Source organism: Trichoplusia ni, chromosome 9, assembly GCF_003590095.1.
Source record: "Trichoplusia ni isolate ovarian cell line Hi5 chromosome 9, tn1, whole genome shotgun sequence".
NCBI lineage: Eukaryota > Metazoa > Arthropoda > Insecta > Lepidoptera > Noctuidae > Trichoplusia > Trichoplusia ni.
Window position 1 is genome coordinate 3,714,086 of NC_039486.1, and position 24,875 is coordinate 3,738,960.

Below are 24,875 nucleotides of genomic sequence, written 5' to 3' on the forward strand. Positions count from 1 at the left end.
TACATACCGTGGGTTCATCGCCGGTGCTGTCCTCTGGTGGCTCAGGTTTGACGTTCTCCTTCTGGACGGCATCGATCTCTTTAGGTTTGCTTTGAGCCGCAGGTTCTGGTTTCGCCTTACGCTCATTATCAGGCGATAGCGCGACACCTTTCCATTTTTTCAAACCGTTGCCTGGAAGTTTAGATTTTTCTTATTTATGTTGACATACATTTTATGAGCTTATCAACCATCCTATAATCTTAATGTATTCAAATACTTACCGTCGTCCTTATCAGAGCTGGTAGTATGTCCGTCGCTACTGTTTGTGTGTAGAACGGCGCTTTGATACGCTGGGTTCGCATGTTTGAATCTAGCTTCATCGCTCAACATCTCCACCGGCATCGACACCGGCTCGTCAGAGTCTACGGGGAACACTGGCTCAGTGTACCGCTGCCTACTTATGTCCTCCTGGTACACATTAGGAGCATCCAGTTGATCGTTGTCCAAGTTGTTCAACTCGTATCCGTGTGGAGGCACTGCAAACACCAACAAAACAATATAAACCAATCCAAAACCGAAACTGTTAACAAATCACTGGCATAATTTGTTTTCAGACAGATTTCCGAAGTAGCATCAGACAATAACAGTAATTTGTTCACAGTTTAACAACATCTTGACATTTATGAGTGCAAATGAAAGAATAGGTTATAGGTTCACGCACATAAGGCTATACATAACTCTTCGGGGCAATGTCAAATGACCGAAGAACATCTATGACGGTGCTGTACTCTACGATGGTGTGTCAACATAGTCTTTGTATGGTTAGAGATCGACAGTCAGTTTATACGCTGCTTTGGATCGAGAGTGCGAAGCGGTGGGTGATGGTAGGGCGGTGTGCGGCCGACAGCGTCTCACCTGTCAGGCTTAGCTTTTGTTTTGTACAAGTGCGTGGTGCAGGGCCGGAGAGCGAGCCAGCGCGCACCGCCCGCCGCGAGTCCTGAACGACGCTTTCTGAATATTCCGTACCGTGTTCTACTTTGTTGGAACTTGGAACATCTGCGTGGAAAACCTACATCGCTTAGTGTGTGGCGTGTACTGTATGTGACAAGTGTTCATGTGGTTTAGCAAAGTTTCGCAGCTCACTAGCATTGTGCAGGCGGTCGTTAACTAAGCTCGCCGGGTCCACCTGCGCTATGTTAAGTAGACAACCTTCGCCAGTGTTTGCAATGGTAATGAGGCTTAGTTACTGAACAGAGTACCACTAATAATATCGTCCATTTGAGTTTGAATATAATTTGGGAATTACAGCGTAATATAATTTATGGTAATAAACACCCCGCAGTAATGTAATTAATCATGACACAATTTAATAATAGGATTAAGCAACGCGTTTAACATTTGGAGCAGTATTTTGATTAGTGACAGAGAAACTTTTTAAAACATACACTGCAAATCCTTTTACACGGGTAACGTGTGACACAGATTTAGTGTCAGCGCACAGTTAGGTGAAATGTTAGTTCACCTTTAATCCATTTACGGCACTTTCGATCATTTAATCACTTAGGTAACGAGTTTATATTTCATTTGTGGTAACTAACGTCACTGCGGAACTCTACTCGCGACACAGATGGTGCTTAGTCACACACTAAAACTACTTCATTAAAGAGAACTTTTTATACTGCTGAAATTTTAAAATAAAAAGTTAGGTGATTAAAATTCATCGAGTGGTCGTAAAAGTAGCTCTCTAAAATATGGAGAGAATGCATTTCAATTACTTTAATTAAACTAAATGTTTTTTCATTAACGTATCAAAATTGGAGATCATTAAAGCGATATCTAAAACAGGTGCAGACTCAACCCTCCTTGTTTCTGTTTTTGATAAAAAAATATCATTACTACACTAATTCCAAGCAGAACCCAATCCGGTATTCCATTGTTTCCGCTTCTATAGTTCGATAATTTAGTGACGTCATCGTAAAATTCCATACCGTTGGGTTGTTCGTAATGGTTGTTGTCCTTAGTGAGCTTTCTGTACTTGCGCGGCGAGAGGCACGGTGACCGCGAGCCATCGGCCGCGTCGGGGGTGAGGCGTCGAGCCGCTAGGTCGCATAGCATTGATACTGCTTCAGGCCTGTGTATACATTATACGCGATGAAATAAATATGATAGAGTCGATAATTTTAATAATGTATTATAGGAATATATTGGAGCCTTTGGAACTTTGGTTCTATGCTTCATCAAGAAAGGCTGGCCGATGAAATAACGGTTTCAAATATGTTTTAACTGACAATTTGAGAAACGTGAACTCGTTATTTGTTTCATGGAATTTACTTTTAATGTAATTTTTTTTCATTAAAGTTAACTTTTTTAGTATTTTACACTATACTTCTAAAGCCGTATAAAATCGTTCCGAATTTTCGTCCAGGATTTGGAGCAAAACCAAAGATACCATGTTCCTGATCTTTTTTAAAGTTTTCATCCAAGTCAATACAAACCTTAGCGGAGGTTTAGGCCTATTCATCGGCGCGTCAGAATCCGTTGGTCCGTCCTCGCGCGGCGACATCGGTGAGAGGGGCGTTGCGGCGTGGTCACGGTACAGGCGCAGGCGCACCTCGCTCCCGCACGCGCGCAGGAACGCTACCGCCTCCGCGTGCGACATGTTTGACATCGTTGTGTCGTTTACCTGTACAGGGAAACAGTTTTACAGTTCGTTTTTAATTCTAGGCACAGATGCTCGTTTCGCGTGGTTTTGCTAACTTTCAAAGTCATTTAAACAGAATCACTTTGACCAAATTAATTTCATGAAGCCACAGTCCGTTGTACAATGGCAGTCGTTGGCATAGTAACATATCATATGACTTCGCTGTTTCTAATTTTTGGATAGCAATTTTGCAACTTTTTATCCTACATACACATGAACGTGATTTGTTTGTGTTTGAGGATAATGACCCAGTGATAAATATGGAATATGAATAACGCGAGTATCTTGGAAATGCATGCAAACAATTTTAAGTGGCGTGTTTGTTATCTTATTTAGCTTGGTACAGTCGCACACAATCCTAGTGTTATTACAAAAAAAAAAAATCATTTTAAGGAACATAACTCATAACAATTAAATTCAGTGAATTGCTGTTGTTCTATTAATTACAAAATGGAATTACGGCATATTGTAAGGTAAATTTCTTTAAAAAAACCTGTACATTTCTAATACTCGCACTTGGTAACTCGGAGTGTGTTTATTGACGCTGCTCATTTTATTTTAATACAATTAATTAAAAACATGATACTTTGTTTTATATTCAGTCGATATTAACTAAAATAACGTTCCAATATTTAATTACTGAAACATACAATTTAGTATGTTGACCAAACACTCGTATTGTTTTTATAAACTATTACGAGCAATATTATAATGACCATTGTTTTAATGAACGACGAATGCTCGTTGTTTTAAACTGTCGCTCTACGCCTCTTTATACACGAGGCAATAGAAGTCTCTGACACTCAACGACTTGTCTGAAAGAACGCATGTAGGTACATATTTCGGACCACAATTCATTTGAATGCGGTTGCTGGCTGGAATCTTCTAAGAATAAAAACCCCCCTCAAATAAGGATTAAAAAAAAATGTGGTAATTACTTGATTGGACACTATATGGTTTATATAGGCTTTGAAATGAAAGGCATAAGTATAAATAGGTTCGACGCAAGTAAGACAACAATATTGATTCAAGTGTATTAATTGAATATTCGTAACCTACTGCGACGACTCTACTTTCTGATCGATAAATGTGAATGAGTCATAGGCTAAGACAACATGACTTACTCACATTAATTATTAATAAGTTATTTTGATGGTAATAAGCACGTGTATATTAGCCATTATTATAAGAAACGGTTGTTGGATCACTTGTATAACAAATTTTAATGTTGGTAAAATCACAATACCAATGTTTGACACACAGGGACCAAACTGACTAAATAGTGACCATCAGAAACAAATGCTCTAGTAAAGTTTTACTACTCTTAAAAACTCTACATTCGTGCACTGAAAGTGGTCATGAAATGGCTCTACTTGTTGGAGCGCCCAAAGTATCCGAACACCTGCACTTTAGAGGACTTTAGAGGATTTAACCTCGCCAATAACGCTGCAGTTAATGTGGCGTGCGACTGGAAGCATCTTTAAAAGAACAGTGCTATATACAGAACAAATAATCCGCTAGGAAGTCGGTATAAAGACAAAATCCCAGAAAAACAAACTAAGATCAACTTCTAGACGATCTCTGGAGTCTCTATCAACGATATCTAGATTAATAGAGACAGCATGCGATAGGAAACGAGTAGTGATAGAGTATCGTGAGCAATAAAAGTTGATAAACACAAACAGATTTACAAAACACTCGAAGACGGTAATATGCTAGACGTCGTTCTTACAAAGAGATAACAAAGCAAAACCTTATCAGTACTGCTTCAATCTGGACATTATCAGAAGCCAATTTGTAGAGTATTATTGTGAGAAGTTACTTATTTAAGTAGCATATAATCTGGTTATTTTTAAATTCCGATCAACACTTTTTCTCTAATTGTACGTTCAGCCCATTTACTTCGTTCAAAGTACTTACCGCAACAATCCTATCACCGGGTTGTATTCTTCCATCGCTGAGCGCTGGCTCCCGTACTAAGGCTCTGACGTAGTGCCCTAGAGCACTGTGGTCTTCCTTCCTCAGAGTAAACCCGAGGGAACCATTCACCTTCGTCATGATAATGTCAAACTCCTGGAAAATTAAACAAAGACGTTATTATAGGAGTTCAATGTTTTATACAGCTTTGGATGAATCCTGCGAGCGGATTCTTTATTTGATTTTAAGAAACGAGACGAGAAATGCATATTTGACTCGAAACGTTTATTAAAGCTAAATGGAATCTAAATTCCAGCAAGAACACTGTTTATAGAAATTTAAATTATTCGAATTAATTTGTTTTTTTTTTTTTATACCGTTCTATACAAACTATATACCTAAATCCATGCCATACAAATACTTTTTCGATAACGCTAGTTTTCTTCATAGTACTCACACTATAAAGCAAACTATGTGATTAATTAGATTTAAAATGACAAAATAGGGTTTGTTAGCTGATTATTTTCCGTTTATTTGGTTACTAAGTATCAGTGTAGGCGACTATCTAGACAATGTTGTTTCAGCAACTATTTTTCTAGGCCATGTATGTTATTCGTGGAGTTTTATCGAATATTTACCCAACTTCTTGGATCAACAAAACTAGGCCGTAAATTAACGTTACGCGATCATCAAACAGTTGGCAAAATATTCCCTTTTCATGTACAATGTAAGGAATATACGGAAATAGTTTGTATACCTATATGTAGGTGGATTTGACTGTCTGTCAGCGTTGCATTTCTTGGCACTGCCTGCGAACTGCGTCAATGGTCCATACCGAATATGACAGTAGAGCTAAACATGCTTTCATTGTTCTTATGGCATTAGGACTGTTTATTTTGATCGAAGAGAAGTGTTTTGATTGTCTTTTGTTGTTGAATGGTGTATGAGATAGGAAATAGAACTTCATATTAAAATAAATTGTTAATTATTTGTCTAAAAAGGAAATAAGTTTGATTTATTGATCTTAACGCTTTGGTAGGAGTCTAAACTCTGTTCATGGTATGGACTCTATTGTAATCACATCTCATTCATGCTGAGGAGTGAAGGCTCAATAATGTACCATAAACATATTGATAAGGATCACTGGTGACAACCCACCCACCGACAAACAATACATTTTCATTGCTCAAAAGACACAGTGTTAAGGTTTTAATTCAATTAAATATAATATATATCGAAGCATATTTTTAAGAAAGAAAAAACCGTCTCTAATATTTTTAATTAATCTACCTGACGGACATTAAAAAACAACACCTCTTAACGCTTCGCCTCAGTTCCAGTGAAAACATTTTTAACACTTTTTGCATGAAACCTAATAAGTACGATAGCGTAGCGCCTTTTAAAGGTTGTATACCTTTGCCCTTTTCTTATAAAAAAAATGTTTCTTTTTACTCGGCAAAAATAAGAGGTCGAAACATCTGACTCTCGTTTTCAAGCTACACTAAGAAATTGAATCGATTAGAACAATAAATCGATTTTGAAAATAGAATTAGGTACAACACTTGCACTAGTTTTAAACGAAACTCTACAGACACAGTAGGAAATAGGAAGTGAATTGAATGCGTCAAAGTGGCATAGTAATTTCAGTTGTGTAAATACATACTTGAATAGTGATGCATTATTTCATCATTGTTTATTAATGTTTGATCGTAACAGAAGGAAGTAGCAACCTGGTCTAACAGTCGGTGTTGTACCCAAATAGTAAAAAAGGAAGAAAATTACGAAGACTCTGTTGTCTGTCCGTCCTTCCATCGCAAAGCTGCACCTATGTCATAAACGTTGATAGCTGATATTTTTACTGTCATGTAACTATATATATATTAATATAGTAGATTTGGAGGGTGATTAATGTTTGTGACAAAAATGTTTTCATCTAGCCTTTTCTAACGGAACCATCAGCCCCGTGAGTGCGACTCGCACCTTGACTTTATTTTTTTCTAAAAGTAAATTCTATCGCTACATCTCGTGAGGGCACGCAAAATGCAGTAGAGCTCAGTACGGAAAAACTATCCTTATAATCGGCACAGAAAAATCATAATAAAACATTAAACATTTCTCACTCCACTCTAAATCATAATCCGTTGACGATCTGTTCTGGCGTTGTATGACGCACATACCGTGAGATATTTACTGATACCCAAATTAAACTCTAAATACAGTTCCATTTCGATTATTCAGTTCTAGTAATCAGTGAACCTACTACAACTAGATCATAAAGCAATATCAATGCAGTGGTGGAAGCGTGACAGCACTACACATTCATAATGCGTTTTCTCTCTTTCACTGCAATTACAGTTGGTAGCAAGCCTTAGACGCTCCAATCTACATTAAATTTCCATACAACATTAGTTAGAACAAACTTACCACCGATCCGTCATCCTGGATGCGTGAACAAAGAGGCTTTATTAATAACTCACACGGATCATATTACCGAGTCGCGCACCGGTGATATTATACCTCATAAAATGTAACGTCTGACTAATGACTCTTACTAATGTAAGATTCATGGTTATGTAGTGTTGTTTTACTGGATATTAGGAAATTACTCTGTCTATAAAGAAATTTGGATTCAGTTAAAAAAGACGTCCGCACTAAGGAATTTAACCCTTATGTCGCGGGGGTTTCACAAGTCATATGTATTATGACAACCAGGATCAGAATTAGCATTCTCGGTTCATCAGACATACAGACGCTTGTCCTAAGGGGGGATCAAACCCGCTTTACGTCAAGCACATTTGGTTTGCGTACTGACCTCAACCACTCAAACAGTCTTCTATTCGTTAGAAAATCTTTTACAAAATTTTTACTCAAATGTTGGTCGATCTTTAGATACCTCTTTTTCCATTAAAGACTTCATAATAATTTGTGTCGCGACATAGGAAATTGGAAATGTTTGCCCGGCTATTTTTAAGAAGAAGTTAGTGCTGAACAGAGAAAATATTTTTGGAGTTCAAACTTTGCTCTTAAATTCATAAATATTCTTACACATGTCCGGCCTTGATTCTTAATTTAAACCCAAGTGAAACGTTACCGAGTGGAAGTTAACTCAAGAAGATAAAAATTAAAACATTAATCACGAATGCCATTAAAGAGTTCCGTGGCTCTATGATTTGTGGGAGAACCAACCGGACTTAAACGAAACAAACGATCTCCAATTATTCGTGTAGTACATCCACGTACAGTTTACAACACAAGTTCGTAATTCACTAGTTTAACAACACCTGTATATCAAAACAGTAAGAACTGTTTTCTGATTCGTTTTTACCAATGTTACTATTTACATGGTCGTCTGTACTACAAACTATACACATTATTAGGAATTAAATTCTTTTACTTTAGCTGTCAATTTCTTGGCACATCTATGCTTTAATGGTAGTGTACAGTAATTGTAATGTTTAGAAAATCTCGGAAATGATTTATGTTATAATGGCGTGTCGGTTTTTACTTTGAAATCAAATGAAACAAATTAGCGCCAGACGCGGCAAGTTACCGGCTAGCGACTCGGGAAATAAATTTTTATCGCGAGAAAACTAAGAATAAGTGATCGCAGTTTTTCTTTGCTTCCTGTTAGTAGCTACCTGAATAAATGTTTGCTACTTCGCTGCACAAAATGTTTTATCAAAAGTTTGAGCATGATTCAGTTTTATATACAAATTGCAAAGATGTTCACCTTCAAGTTGTTTACGAACTCTGTATGAGAACTCTCTGAATGTAAACATCAAGTTAGTACAATAGGAAGTTGAATAGTTTGAGGGAGGTTCAGTGGAGTTTGTGTTTAAGTAATGTTGGTTTGGAAGTGGTGTCTTACCCCATACTGCACGTCGTACACAGGCATGGGTCTGTCTAGGTCCGGCAGACGCAGGTCGCGCCTGTCCGGCTCGGGGCTCGCCTCGCGCCGTCCGCGACCCTCCGACGACGACGTTGTCGCACTGCTCGTTGTTTGAGACAGTCTAAACAAATGACAAATGTCACCAAAACAGCTCTACATTCTAAACATCTAACACATCAAACTAGATCAAATTCAATCGATACGTACATCAATCCACAGTTAAGGCAACATAAAGTTAACATCCGATTTCATAATACAATGAGACGACACCACGATAACATGATGTAGTTTCTGACGTTGTGGATGTTCTCCACGTTCATGTTTAATCTCAAGACGAGCACCGAGGTTTGTTTGTATGTCCTTAATGACAAGCTATTGTACGATAACGTTCATGCTCTAACAATCTGTGCGCCTCCGTACCGTGTTTGGTTTATTTATCATGCACGGCGTAAGTGACCCTAGAGCGTGGGATGATCGAGGACACAAATTACGCGAGCGTGACGTGACGTGTTATGGTTGCTCAGTGTAATGAGTGTTTACCTGGCATGCATGGGGTGACAGTTGAGGGGGTCTAAGGGCGGGAGGTGGGGCGGGTGGGGGGTGCGGGCCGGCGGCGTCGGCGGCTCCGGCGGGGTCACGCTGTCCACCACGTCGCTCGGCGGCCGGCACACGCGCAGCTCCACCCGCGCCGCCGCTGTGCGCAGCACCTCCAGGGCTTCCTAGAGTGTTTAATTCACGGATTACTACTTATAGGAATTTTATTACTAGTTTATACTACACCGACGACGAGTGTCTTTGAGGACCAAATGCTCAAAAGCAAATTCTGCGACAATGTCTTAAATTGCCATCGTTTTCTTTGAAGTAGAGTATAGTTTCTGAAAGAGCTTTTAAGAACTCTTTTCGAATGAATATAGTGAGCTAAGTCCTTCGACTATTTCTTTAAGGGCCGGTCTCGGCGAAGCCGTTGATCTTGTTATTATCTTAGGATTACCGGACAATAACTTTCAATCGAATTCTCTTACTGTTACGTATCAAATCGCCATCTTAAATAGACGTCTGACCCTTTTAATCTCATTTTCATTCGATGGCCTGATTGTTACTTCGAATTGTTGAACTTGTGGAGGATTTGCAAAGTGATAAAAGCGAAAGCTTTTAAATGTTTCGATCCGATGAATGTTTAATTGTGAGCAAAAGTTTCTTCGTTTCTATTTGGGATTATAATAAGTCTTTGAATTAATACTTTGGTTATACAGTTTAGAAACAGCAAAATATCCAAATACAGTTTTTGTTTCGGAGAGAATTATTATTCTTTGTTTATGCAAATCTTTAACGGGAAGTATAAAATGTTGATCTTGAATAAATACAATAATATTGTCACTGCTCATAGAAATGTTTGTTTGTTTATCCACAAGTGATTCAGGTCAGAATCTACACAGCACATGTTGCCAATTAAGTCGCAAGGTTCCTTTGATTGAATTGATTTCCGAGTATCCAACAAGACAAATTGGTATAGCTCCAGAATGTTTGGTGTCTGTTTCTGCCATTTTCTCTAATGTAAAGTGGTGGACTGGAATTTCTGGTGTGTGTCCAGTTGTGATATTGTCCACTAGTTTAGGCATTCGGACTTTTTCGTTATTACCTATACTTATGATTTTTGCTACAGATTCTAGGACGGATTTTGTTATCATCAGAAAATATTTCTTATAATAAAATCTTGGTAAGTTGCGTACCGACGCAAGACCGTCCAAAATCACTTGGTAATGGTCCGCACCCCGCTGCGACCGACATTAAGGGAACTCAGCGAGAATTCATAGATTTTCTCAGACGAAATCGAGTTAATGATCCATTTACTTATAATAAATAATATTAAATTCAGTTTGGAGAACAAAATTATCTGCTCATTTAGCAACGCAGTAAGACTCCGAGCTACAATCTCACGTTATGTCATCGTCAGCGCGACAAGTACTGTCCAAATGAGATTATTTTTCATCGCGTATTGTGCAAACAGTCTAATATAATTTGGTATATAACTTTGTGGCGGACATTTTACAGTTTATTACATTTGAACCCGAGGCCTCGTCGCGGACCGTGTTGGAGTTTTCATAAAAGTTTTTACTTTTATCACCCTGCCTCCGAGCTCAGTCCGAGAGAAGTGCTGCGACAACAAATGGCATTTTTAACATGACTTACTGTTTATTTTTGTAAGCACGACACCGTGTTTTATGATTGTACCTCCATAACAGCTATGCAAGCAGTGCTTTGTAAAGGGCAGAACAGCATACTTAAATTTCATAGGCTGTGTTGTAATGAATATAAAATGTTGGCCGTGCACTCGCAAATAACCTCGGGAAGTAAGGTAGCGCCGCTAAAGATAACAAAAAAATGCGCAGTATGCTATGCCCGAATTTATTGGTGCTCGGACTTTTTACCTGGCAAAGATAGAGGAAAATATCTTCGAACAAAATGTTGTTGTACTTACGTAGGTACTTAGTCCGGCTAGAGGTACTCCGTTGGCGGAGAGGAGTAGGTCTTTGGGAGCAAGTCTTCCCGTCCTCCACGCTGGCTGCGGAGGATACAATCTTCGTATCCTCACCAGCCCGCCACCACCACACACTGACATCCCCAACCCGCGACCATCCTTTTCAACCACCACGGTGAATGAGTTTTCTGTAGGACAAAGAAAAATTATACAGATTAATTTTCCAATCTCTCTAAATACTGTAGTAAATCTTTTCGAAGCTTAAATTACTTTAACAAAGTTGTGCTAGGAAAACGGCGCTGTCACTGTAGCCTCCATTTATAAGGTAATTCATTACAACGAAATTTTTCGAGACAATTTATTTTCTTTAGTGGGTATAGGTACATAGTATCAGCAATTATTTTGAGCGGCACAAATGATCGAAAAGCTAGGTACTCGTAGTAGGTACCTAGAATCAGAGGTGTGGAAGACTGCCCGATAAATGGCGATATCAGCTTCGGTTTCTAAAGTACAGTACGCCAATACACGTCTGTATCTTCATCCTTTTTCGAGAGTACATAAAACCTAGTAAACGTGACGCACATTTATTTTATCTCGCATTTATAGGTGCTATCACTAAAAGTAAGATATCTATCTATTCATGAACGAAAGTAGCGGGTTGTCAAAGATTCTGTTTATGTAGGACGCGGGATGTTGAGACGTGCTCGCTCCCATCACTGGCAATAAACTCGGGAACCGAATTCCGTTACGACCGCGTTTTACAGCTTATTTACACTTAGAAGCTGACGCTGCATCCGAGATATACGAGAAATAGTTTTATACACTTATAGTAAGTGGGATTACTATAATCCAAAATAAAGTGATAAAAACATTATCGCATGCTTAATGATCATTCTTTGGAAAAGGATTTTAAACTTTTTAAGGTGTGATATTCTTATTTTTTTCTGAAATGCTTATGAAATCTCATAAATTTAATTTTATATCTTAAATGCATATAAAGTTTTATTGCACCCTGGTACTTCATAGTTAGAAAAATATTTGCTTAGAAATCAACAACTCTTTATTTTTTGAAAAATGAATATTTTAAATACGAGTATTACGAGTATTGATCAACAAATTGTCTTCGACTAATCCTAACTTGGTTTTTTGAACAAACCATTTCTTACTCACATTCTTTAATTTCAAGTCGGTACAAAAGAATTATTTAAAATATTACCGGGTTACGCCAAAACACGTTGTACATATTATGTATTATGTATGTATGTAGTATACATATACGCAGGCCGAATAGACCCTATATATTGTAAGGACCGCTGTAGGCCGACCCAAAGGAACCCAGGTGTTTTCATTTCACACAAAGCAAACAAACGGGACGGCGAGGTGTGTTTGCTCTCGACATTGTTATACTCAGTTCTTTTGGACTCAGACCTCGGATTAAGACTATAATTCTAAGCATAAATTAAGTGCGGCCTTCCAAAACACTTTACGCTCCTAAAATTGATTTAGAGTCCTCCATATTGCAAATGAAAGGTAGACAAGTGTCGATCTACGGTCAATTTAAGCCCCCTTAAGGTCTGAAATGAACGTTAGGCAGAGAGCAACATGAATTATGTATTAAGGAAGTCCAGAAACAATTTGGACGCCGAATGATTTCATTTATTCTGTTTCACGATAGATATTTACTGTTTCGTTTCGTGATTTCGTAAAGGAAATATTTGTTGTTATGTTCTTTGATCTCAAGTCGAGTTATGAACGTGTTGACTCACAGATGAAGGAGTACCATTTATTGATAGAATGTAAGCTTCAATGTTCCTTGTTAGTTATATTTAGCTGTTTCGAAATTAATAAAATATGGGATTTAGTGTGATTATCCTAGTTTGTGTAAATACCATACTTAAACCTTCAGTAAATTAGTCGCGACCTGTATTCTAAAAAAAAAACCAAATGTCCATTAATGATTTACCCAGTACTGGGTTTTCGACCATTAAGCCTGCCACAGCCCTGTATGATTTTCGTGGTCAAAATATCACATCCCATATATAATGTCTACCTAAATATTTTACTTTTTCACCTAATTTTCAATTTAATTTAAAGACAAATGTTTTCACATGTTTTTATTCCATATTTTTTATAACCTTCAAATCATTTTACGTTTCGATGTAACTAGCCTCGCTTGTTCATTAAAAGCTCGTCATGATTAACAGATGACACCTGCTCGTCTCATCTGCCGTGATTTGTTTAACATTCCAATATTATTAATGTGCTGACATTTAATATGCCAGTCACAGCGTATCATGGCTTTTGAAGCCTATTCATTACGGCTGTATAATTTATATACATAGATTTTGGGCTGTTGTGATTATTGATTATTGATTTTTACCTAATCTATTTAATACCTTGATCAGTGGAGTTGCAAGTCGGATCCAGGATTGCCTTTAGAAACTTTCTCAAAGAAAAATTATAAAAAGGGTAGCAAACCACTGTAGTTAATAAATTTCTTAACACCTGAATTTCTAGATCCGGTAAACTTTAAATTGGTTTAAAATTGTGTATGAGAAATATCTTTGATATACAACGCTGAATATCTCTCACTCTTTTTAAAGGCCCATAAAACTACATTCCGAATCGACATTTCTTGCTTCAACCTGACACATGTTTTGCGCCTGTTGTTATGCAGAAACCAACACTAATGTTAGTTCGGCAATCGTGTCTGACATGATAATCAATAGCACCGCATATCAGTCCCCTGGGCCCTACCTACTGACGCGACACAGAACAATACAAAATACCTATACACAAACCATATTTATAGCTATATGTATAGAATCAGTTTTGCGAAACAACAGCTGAATGCACTAGTTTTGTTGTCCACAGCTTCGATATTGGCAAAGTTCTTCGGTCACGAACTTGCCCCGATGGCCTGTATTTAACGACACAAGTAATGGTCCGATCGTAATTGTATTGTCGTGTCATACTCCTGATTTAAGTCTAGAACTAGTTTCACGAATTACTAAACGACTGGCTCTACAAACACGCTATTAGACGGACTAAACAAAATGGGGTATTTCATAATCGTTGCGAAGCTGTTTAGAAGGGTTATTACTGTAAAATAGTAGAACGAAATGTAAATAAGCGTTAAAAAGCTCCATTAAAGTGGAAAATATTCGAACGCGAAACGGAAGGCCATAAAAACGCCAAAAAGCGGAGAATTTTATAAAATATTTCGCATGAATCCAATATACGGCAAAATACCAGCTTAGGCCAGTAAATACACCCGATACATGAACGTAAATTAAACTAAGATTAATATCTAATGGTACATGCGTGTATCAAACAGCATGTATCCATCTCATTGTCCCGATAATACCCGGCTAACGTTTACAATAACCACTCCGCGGTTGATCAAAGCACGTACTTACCTACCGACTAATTACTTAACTATTTAATCCATGTTTAGAGCTCGTAGCACTTGATTAACTCTGTTAAACCGACACGTTCAAGCCAAATTAGACTAAAACTACATACTTTTAGGATATATTTTCGAATGTCACATATTTAAGGCATAATTTTGCACGTATTCAACTCAATATCTTGGAAATTCTTAGCTCTTCTTGGTTCATAACACTTACAGCGCGGATGCATTTGAATAATTATTATTCAGCGTTCTACGTGCTACATGCTGCATAGCCGAGTAGGGTAGTATTATTCCAGGGTTATAGGCTAGAGTAACATACACGGTGTATGGAAGAACATAACATGCATTAATATACTGGTGCTAGGTTGTTTTGCAGCAAATATACAATGTTATTACATCGACTAAAGCTGGCTGGCAATTCACCGGTTTTATATTTTTAGTTGTTTTTTTATATGTTTACTTGAAAAATATGCCCAGAATTTAAATAGGCCTATTTCTCTTTGCGGGGGTGTATTGGGTTATACGTGCGATTTATGTTTGGAGCATTTGTAAGTATTAAAAGATAAATTTAAATTTGGGAAGTAGCTAATACATTTTTGGATTTCAATTTTGTCATCGAGAAATACCAACATTTTATCAAAATATTCCACTCAATCATATCAATGTGGTGGGTCGTCATCAAGGACCAATTTTCACCAAACTTGGCTAACAACGTTTTCTATGAAAGTCTTCAAATAAACGAAAAAAAAAAACGGTTCATACTTTCGCATGCTACCATTCGTCTGACATACACACAGAGACGTTAAAGATACATCACTCCATCGTTATAAAGTCGGGGCTAAAAACTAAATACTTATACCTATGGTTTTCTAGTTGTAGAAGTATCGGTAACTTCACAGATGGCCAGAGAGAAACACTTCAAAAGCTACAATAACAGAAAGAGAGCGGAAGCTCTCGACATTTATTAAAACTTGAGGACACTTTAATGATGTTTATTTTGAAGATAAAGTTCCTTTTTTTGTTTTAGTAAAAACAAGAGCTGGAAAATAAAGAATATTTAATTTCATATTGTCTTGCAGCTGACGCAGTGAGGTTTTGTTTACTTTCTGCAGTATATGCCATTAGCTGCTATCAAAAAGAAAATGTAGAAAATTTTGTTCAGAGAAAATTTTTAGTTCTTTAGTCACCCCAAGAATAAAACGTATCAAAAAGGTTCTGCACTATTATTATCAACATCAACATCATCATCGTTATTATCATCAGCCCTGAATAACCCACTAGTGGGAATAGCCTATATAACCTTATGCCTTAATTTTCATTCTTAGAATAACCGACCTTCGCATCATATTCTTGCTATGTTTTTAATATCGTTTGTCCATCTCATTCTCAGCCTGCCGTGATTAGGCCGTCCTAGTTTGAGCCACCATTCATTTATAAATTTACTCCATCTACCGTCATCACGTCTGTGTAAGTGTCCTGTTTAACGATACGTGATGGACTGTAGTACAAAATAATAGAGAATTAATCTAATTGTTCCGAACTGTTAACATTATAATTAATACAATCTTGCTTATCAATTTAATTGCGCAAAGCTGTTATATTCAGTTGAGTAAATGCAGACATTCTCTTGGTTACGACTGCAGGCATGACAAGCTTACATGAGCGTTACATTAAATCTGCTTACATACTCAGATGAATCGGAGCATTCAGCTGTGTAGCACGAGTGTGAGATCAATTATTTTTGTTAAACGGTTACTGGATTTCACGAAACGCTTATTCGAGACAAGTCTGAATGAATTATTTCATTAATTTCAACGATAGCCGAAAGACTGCTGTGTTTGAAACAAATGAAACATGAATTTGACAATGGATGATAAATGGTATTCCCTAATTGCAAACGATTATATTTATAAGTTAAATCTTGAGCCGTTTGTAATTATCGAATGTATTTGACCACAGACTCGTACTATCAGCTCTTGATGCAATACTTGCAATTGTGGAAGAAGGACGGCACTTAGAACCGCATATAGCGTTCCGTATATCTCGATTCTAATATATTTACAGTTTTGCTGTAAGCTTTAATAGAAACCCGCAGCGTCCGTTAATTAAATAAGTAAATCAATAAATAAGTTGTCTGAACTTTCATCATACGTCAGCAAACTACGTAAAACTTTATAGACTTAAGAACTAATACACATGTCGGCTTATTATCAACTCTGAACATTAAGTGAAACGTAAAGATGATTACGATAGTTCAGCTCTACACCCGTTTAGTTCTATATTTTGCGGCTAGATGCGTAGTTTATTAGAACCCGAGGGGACTTTGCTTACCTACATAAATAACATTACGAAAGTTCTGTACTTTGAAACTTAAGTTGTTCTGACATAATTCGCGTCTAAATGTGTCGAGTAATATGTATATTGTGTGGTCTTAATTTATATTTAAAGACGCACTCGGTGTTACCACAACTGCACGCAACTTAGTTCGAAATACTTTATATTATTGAAAAACGTATTCGAAAGTCAATATTATGAAAGTTTTTGATAAATAAATATGTACTATCTAGAGTAGGAATGAAAGCTAATCAGTAAATTATTGACGTCATTTAAATTCGTCACTGAGATTTCAAGCCGGTTTTTAATCAACATTAATAACTTATTATCGTTAAAACAGCCCTAAAATATCTCTATCACAAACGATTACTCAGCAGGGAATAAACTATCATAGAATATCCTACATATTTTGCTAAAACAAAACATGAAACCATAAATCAAAGATCTAATCAACGTGACCTCATAACTCCTGTACCGAACGTTTCCAAACCGAACTGAATGTGACCTATTGTCTTAATTAGCCTCTGTCTCCTCCGTCAGACGTTGTCCAGCCAAGCAATGACCCTACTTCGGCCACAATAATCTGCAAGATCCGGGTGGCGACAAAACAATAGCGATATTAGGACACGTACGGGCTTCAGTCACGAACCCCAACTGCGTCGTTTATTACTTGCCTGCTACAAATGTTACGAACGGTTAAGCGTGGAGATATTCGCACGTATATGTAATATGTGTTCCAGTTAAGTCTATTTCTTGATGTAGGTGTATACGTGGCGCATTCCCCAATGACTTTAATGTTATAGCAGTAGCAAACGGTTCAACTGTTGGCTGCTGTACTGTGTCATTCTGGCCTGTATATTTCTCAAGCTACTTCAAATAAATAAGAATAAAAGGAAACAAAACGAGCTAAAATGTGCCTGAGTAGTTCACGTCAGCCGCATGGACAGTGATCGCTGGTCAAAACCAGCGATCACTGTCCATGCCATCAGTACACAACACAGTAAAAGACAGCGGATAGAAGCCCAGGGTAGCAGAGGCGGGACGATTTAAAGGCGTCAGTTGGAATAGCAAAGCTTATAGAATCTTTAACGGGTATGGAGGAGGCCTTAGCCCAATAGTAGGACACAACAGGCTAGATAAAGAGCACGACAAAATCGATCTTAAGAACGGCGGATGGCATTCCACACCGAAACAGTTTTTAAGTCGTTTGTATTTCACTGCAGAGCTTAGGGGCGGTCCTTCTAGGTCTCTCCATCTACCGATAGGAACATTGAATTTAAAATTTAATAAAGCATCACAGATTATAACGTAAGCTTACAATGAATTGTTTATTGAACATTAAAATCATGACAATTGCCAGCTGTGCTAACAGCTGCACTGCTAGTATATATTATTAATAACCCTGAATTATTTACTGATGCTTACATCGTAGACGCAACTATTGAACATTGTCAAGGGGATCCTGAAGCCTTAAGGGAACAGACTTGATGAAGTAATCTACATACATAGAATATTCAATGCTAAATATTATTGTTAATGCTGTTACTATCTAACTCGAAACGTTCATAAGTAAAGTCTGCGTGTTTATTTCATAATAATGTTTGCACGCGATTTGCAGGTAAAATATGTCTGCAAATAAAACTTCTTTGAAAAATCTCAGTACTTTTTATAGCTAATAATTAAGCTCTCAGTATCCATTACTGGAGTATTAAAACCAGTTACAGGCAATGTTTTGTTTTTTGCTCTCTTACAAATGCAAGATGAGTGAAGATAGTTTTTAATTCAGTGCAAGAAAATCTGCTTATACTTGTTTGTGTTGGTGCGTTCATTCTTTATATTATTTTATTTAAATAAATACTTACAAAATTGATTGAAATTAATGTCTACATAAAATTAATGTCCCATAAAGCTTAGAATTAAACACTCATGGTTAATTGTTTTTATAAATTAATCTAAATTAGAAGTAAACGTAGCGTAAAAAGTAATTAATTCCTCTTTATAATTCCTGTATATATTAGTTAATTGAAAATAACACAAAGTCCTTACCTGCCTGGAATGTTTACTTTGTATCTTACGTTTCAAAGTTCAGGCGCGGTCAGAATTTGCCCGACGTAACTTCTACAACTAATTTTCAAACTTCCCGTTTGAAATGAAAGATCCCATTTACCAAATATTTAATTTGATTTCTTGTACATGTTCCAAACAGAATACGTGAAAACTCCGCAAATAAGTAATTGGATAGAAGTTGCGCAAAGCGAATGTTGATAACCACTTCGCAACAATGTTTTCCTGGTACTTCCGAAGTCGATATAAATTGTTTCTGCATTAGGGTTACTCGGTTCCCGCAAATGGGTGTTCGATCATCTATCGCGTGTTCTGGATCACCGGCCGCCTGACCTGCGCCGTGATGCATGCGTCACACACCCACGTACCAGGCCAGCATAAAAACGAAATATCACATTATACGATCCTTTTGTTGCGAACCACATTGGTTATTCAATATTGTTACTGCATTAACTAGAACAATGGCAACACGGTATTATCTAACCATTTGATACTGAATATTTGTAGATAATTACAGAGTACCGTGTCGATTTCGTAATGTATTTCAATTAATTGTATAGCGTGTAGCTTGTTCATTATGCATTTTGCCAATCTGTGATTATTCACTAATTGGGATGTCAATCCGTAGTATCAATTTGCTATTCATTTTAGTTTCGCATACATTATTCATTTGTGTAGTAGACGTGTGGCATTATAACATAGCCGTATTCTAATTACAAAGGATTTTTTTCTGTTGACATTTAACATTATAATACCTGAGTGTTCTAGCTCAGTATGATCTGGTCTACTTAAGATTGTATAAAACGTCTGTACACAAAAGTTTTGCTTGACTTTTCTTGCTTTCAAACCGAAGCCGCAGCATCGCTACTCGTTCTCCCTCTCTACCACGTTGAGACAATAAAACACGACTGGAAGTGGGTATTCAGAATGCAAAACGCTTACCGCGTCGCCCCGCGGTTGAATCGTTCTAGGTCTTTGTAGAGTAATGTGACTAAATAATTAGTATCGGAGAACTTTGTACGGAAGGAATTTAACTGGGAAATTAAGTTGGTACATTTTCAATGTAGATTCTGAAAAGGTATGTCCATTGTTTTGTACAAGGTTCCAGTTGCGGTTGCGGTTTGTAGAACTTTAGATTCATGAAAGCTCAATGTCAAATGTCCGAATAACGCGTTAAGAATTATTTACGAAATGGCTTAAATTTTCTTTAACTACTCAAATATTGACTTCTTCATTAGATTTTTCTTCTTCGCTTATGAACGCTTTAAAATCAAGAAATACTGATCCGATTTGAAAAATATTTTAGCGTTGGATAGTCCACCTTCCGAGTAAAGCTATGCTCTTATACCGAGAATAACGCAGGTGAAACCTCGAAGCTTGAACCATAAAACTTTAATAGCACAGTAATCATTCAAGACACAGCACACGTTAATTTTCTGACCAAGTTAATGTCACTTAAATTTTAAGTGTCAGGACATTTCGCACGATACGGCCTAATAACTTTGGCACGAGCGAAGCAAGGAATTCGAACGTGACGTCATCCTGCTGTCCATGAATAAAATGGAGTGGCGTATTAAAGCTCGGTTTATGGCGAGCAGGAAATGTAGGCATGAAAAGATTTTCATTAGTTTGCCACTCGAAAAGAATTTCTTCCCCAGTCATGCACTTTATTAGCTGGTTAGATTGAAAATTTAAAGTAGTTCAGATTCCTATACAAAACTTACATCAGCAGATATGATGCGTATGTGACTCGAAGGTTTATGAAACCTCGTAACCCATAGATTTAATGCTCTTATTGTGGAAGTCGTTGAAAAAAACAATAAAAAGAGATAATATACATATATCGGAAGACCAAAATATTTTTTGAGAATAGACTACTAAAACTTTTTCGATTTTTTTACCTAATATTAAAAATGCGACCGGTGACAGTTAAAACAGGTTGTTTATCGCCCCGTACAATTAGATAAAAGTGCACCCACAAAACACAAAACTTTCAATGGTCCATTGTAACAAATGGGCAATACGGAATACCTCCCGTGACATATGTTACCGCATCGCCTTTTCTAGTCCCGAAAACTATACAGGCGTGTTCATCTAACAGAGCCGCGAGGAATGTACATAAATATTCACGTTTGACTGAATTTGCTTTTATACCACGCCGCCGTACATTTTCAATCAACAATTTCAATTTAGTTCAGTTCGATTCGACGCACATTTATTTATGATATAAAGCTTTGAGGGGTAATGGGGATCGCCAAATGACAAAAGGTCTACCCTTAACTTTTACGTAACATTTGTTGATTATAGCATGTTCTAACTATATAGATATAGTAAACATGGGATGTTTTAAAGTATTGGTGTTTTGGGAAAAACATTTTCGCAAATTTGAGGAAACAAAAAGGAAAACTTTTTAATTTTTCAAATTAGCGATGGAATGGAGCCGATTTACATTACTTAAAGTGGCTTATAAAAGATGAAGCGCTTAATCGAGTATTTATATCAGTAGTAACTATTTCTATAGTAAAATATATTAAACACACATAACCCATACGTAATTTACGTTTAACAGTACATTTGGGTAGAAACTCAATCAACCGTTGTAATCTAGAAGCCGAAACATGCATCAAGATAATTGAAACAAGATCCGACCAAGTTCGTCTTGAGCAACGCTTTAAGACTCTAACTAATACTGTGGCACTTAGATACACTCTTGTTTAAATACGAGATGAACTCCTTAAGGAAGTTGAAGGCATGGGAACTGATAAGCAAATGTTTTAAAGGAAGATCTACTCGTTTTTTTAAACGTTAAGAGTGTTTAAAAAACGGGACTGTTAAGAAAATAGATGATGTAATTTTTTTGTCACTCGATCCTAAGCAATGGTTGTAACGGACATAAATATTAAAACTTTTCCTTAATACATTTGTAGTTGCCGGTTTCCAGTTTTTATAATTCTTAAGAGACCAGTGAAATTATCTTCAATACGCGATCGAGTAGAAGCGCCCATGACATTTCAACCGATAGGCAAGAGGAATCTGTGAAAGTCCCTAATTTTGACACTTAAACTGTGAAACGGATTTAAATCACCTGTCTATTTTAATAAATTAATTATTACATACCTAACATTATTGAAAAGACTATTAAACTTTCATAAAATAGAAGGAAATGTTGAATAGAACCAACAACTGATTCTTCTTCAGATTTCTGAACTACGGGACAAAAATTATTTCGCTTTGTCCCATCAACACTCTGGTTATTTAATAGGCATGTTTAAGTAACAACGCCATAGCAACAGATACCCCTAACTTCACACAGGTATGCTGAAGAGGTAATTAAACTTTATGAAGTGCTTGAGTATCCTATTTTCGCTCGTACCTCGTTATGAGACCTCCTTTAACTTGCTAGTTTACATTTTATTTATATCGTTAAAATGATATAGTGCTTTTGTCTTTAGTGTTATTTTAACAGCTCGGAGATAGCGTGGAATATTTAGGTTTGATAAAATAAAACGGGACAAGTGCGAATCGGATAATACGAAGGTTAAAGAAACACAAATTTGCAAAAATATGATGGCCTGACAAACAGCGGTGATTTAGGATTTGGGAGTTAAAGTTCCGTGTTAACCTTCTAGGTACGCTATACTTAACTACTGAAAAATTCGTAATTAGTCAAAGGACAACATCTACAGTAACAAGGTCTGTTTCTAGACTTTCAGTTTCAATGAAAATCATTAGCAAAGCAGGTCTTTTGAAAGTCGCTAAATCTATTCATCGTACGAGACAAGTAGTGACGTCTGACAGTCGTGGCAATCTGACATTTCTCTTAGATCGTCGAGGCAAGCTAACTCATTTCCCTCAAGAGACAAGCAAACAGCTACGCATAGAAAGCAAGTCGAGTCTGACACTATTTCTTTCAACATCAACGTGCGTCACAGTCCTCAGTGCGTTGTTTTACTTTTCTGTGGAAATCCAATTAAAAATTCAATATGCTCTGGAGCGGTAAGCAAATAGCTTTGACCTGTCGAGGAAATGCCATTGTAGGCATGACGTTAGCGATCGTTCCATGTAGGTACACATTTGCTCACAATGGCTTGGTGATTTTATTGCGAAACTTTTTTTGTTATTCCAAAAAGTTTTTATTTACTTACGGAGTTAGTGGTTATTGAAATTTAGGGTGGCTCACTCGTGTTTTTGATGGTGAATTTTAAGTTACGTAACCAAGTCGAAAATTAAAAACCATATTTTTTACACAAGTTCACTTTTTCCCCAATGCTAGGTTGAACTCTAATGAATTCCTTACCAAAATATTTACATTTGTAAGTAAATATAAAATTTTAATAAAAAGCTGTGATCCCAGGTTAATATCACGTTAAGTATTAACATTATACCTCCCGGCCTTCCGATCCACAGCTTGTTTTATTACAAACTTCTAAGATATAATACAAACAGTGTACAAATACAGCCCTAAGGTAAAATTTTTAATAAAGAATTATTAACTTTCGTGCAAATTACAACTTAGACTTTTAATAAACTTTTATTAAAAACTTAGTCTTTTCGCGTCATTATGATGGAATATTCGTGAAATAGGCGCGTACTTATTGGTGAATAGGCCTTATTTTACGTCAATATAAGTTGTGACAACTTGTTATAAGTTGGTCGTGTTCGGGAACGACAGTGGAACGAACAGGAAAATCGTCGATATCGATGCCATAGGAATTATATTACACGTGTTTTTTCGATAGAAAAACTTTTCTGAAGTGTTCGCACTAGAGTAATCGGTGCGATATTATAAGGACCCAAAGTTTATTTGGCTATTGAATTCGAAGACAATGATTGTTGGCCCAACCTTAGCATGATTTCATGATTCAGGAATTTTGTACACGTACAATATACATATGTTTTGGTACCTTACCATACAACATGATCTACCTCACTTCTTACATTGCCATAAAAACAATTAGGTATACAAACATTAAAATCACACACAAAAATAGCTGCACACACAAAAAGAACTGTTTAATTACCAATATAACATATAAAACGGAATTCAACTCCAGTAAATGGAACTAATAAAGCATTGGATGAACAAACGTTCCTTTGATATTGATTTTTCTAATGAAAAACATGTTGTAGTTGCATGTTCGCTGCGGAATGAGGGAACTAGGGGAAATGGAAATTGGAAGGAAATAGCGTTCGTAAGTAATGGGCTGGCCGTGTGAACTGACGAAAATGTAGCAAGGAGGTTCGGCTATTGTGTTCCTAATGGCACCGCGAAACGAATTTAAAATTAGAGTGTCTTTTTTGACAGACATTTTTAAACAAGAAAATAAAGATTGGTTTGGATTTGGAACAGAATAAAAAATATCTCACACATTTTTTTTACGAAATCATAATTGATTTAATTAAATTGCATTTATTTATTCACGGTTTAAATAGTTTTTTTTTTGCAAAATTGCATATGCGAAACGTGCGTAATATACCTACTATATAAAATATACTTTGGTTAACTGACAATTAAATTATCGTAATTACCCAAGTATATGAATCACAACTATAGTCCAAGAAATAAGAAATACATTTCCTATATTAATGGGAAGATATGAAATTTTAAATCTGCGAACATAGATTAAACACGTCAGTCGTTAAGGCTATTACGCCGTCAAATGTATGAAATCGAGGGCCATAAACTATCTTCTACACACGGTAATTATAATTTAACGACTGTATTTGAAGTGAAATCGTTATTGGGCGAACTTTATGGCACATCCCTGAGAGAATTGGACGAAATTTATATCGAAATTGTGAGGGAAATGTTGATATCGGCGTGACGAGGGTATGATCCTTTCATATCAAGCGAACTCATAATGAACTTGTTTTGTTTAAAATATTACAGTTTAATTGTCTACTGGGACACATCACTTCTGGAAGTAACACTGGTTATTGTGGGAGGGTGACAGTGCTCTACGTGAGTAGCGCTGTCTCGCTTCCACTAGCTGAAGTCTCGTTTTTAGAGATGGTGGTATGTCTTCTGGTCTTGTGCCCGAGATAAAACATTACCATCGTTTTGTGACCTCTGTTGAAATGACCAAAAGGGTAAAGG

The 24,875-nt window shown here is 36.7% G+C and overlaps 1 protein-coding gene across 3 annotated transcripts in view; it reads right to left on the reverse strand.

The window, feature by feature from the left end:
• Positions 1–24,875, reverse strand: part of LOC113497692 — an 84,491-nt gene that overhangs the window by 2,801 nt on the left and 56,815 nt on the right. For 2 of the 3 annotated variants that reach the window (XM_026877374.1, XM_026877373.1), the window contains exons 4-12: positions 10,966–11,153; positions 9,027–9,205; positions 8,466–8,607; positions 4,601–4,753; positions 2,475–2,662; positions 1,968–2,110; positions 895–1,035; positions 261–515; positions 8–171 (exon numbers count right to left, since the gene is read on the reverse strand). In XM_026877374.1, coding sequence (XP_026733175.1) covers positions 8–171; positions 261–515; positions 895–1,035; positions 1,968–2,110; positions 2,475–2,662; positions 4,601–4,753; positions 8,466–8,607; positions 9,027–9,205; positions 10,966–11,153 — 1,553 coding nt within the window. The remainder of the gene's footprint in view (positions 1–7; positions 172–260; positions 516–894; positions 1,036–1,967; positions 2,111–2,474; positions 2,663–4,600; positions 4,754–8,465; positions 8,608–9,026; positions 9,206–10,965; positions 11,154–24,875) is intronic. The other variant, XM_026877375.1, reaches the window with a different exon arrangement.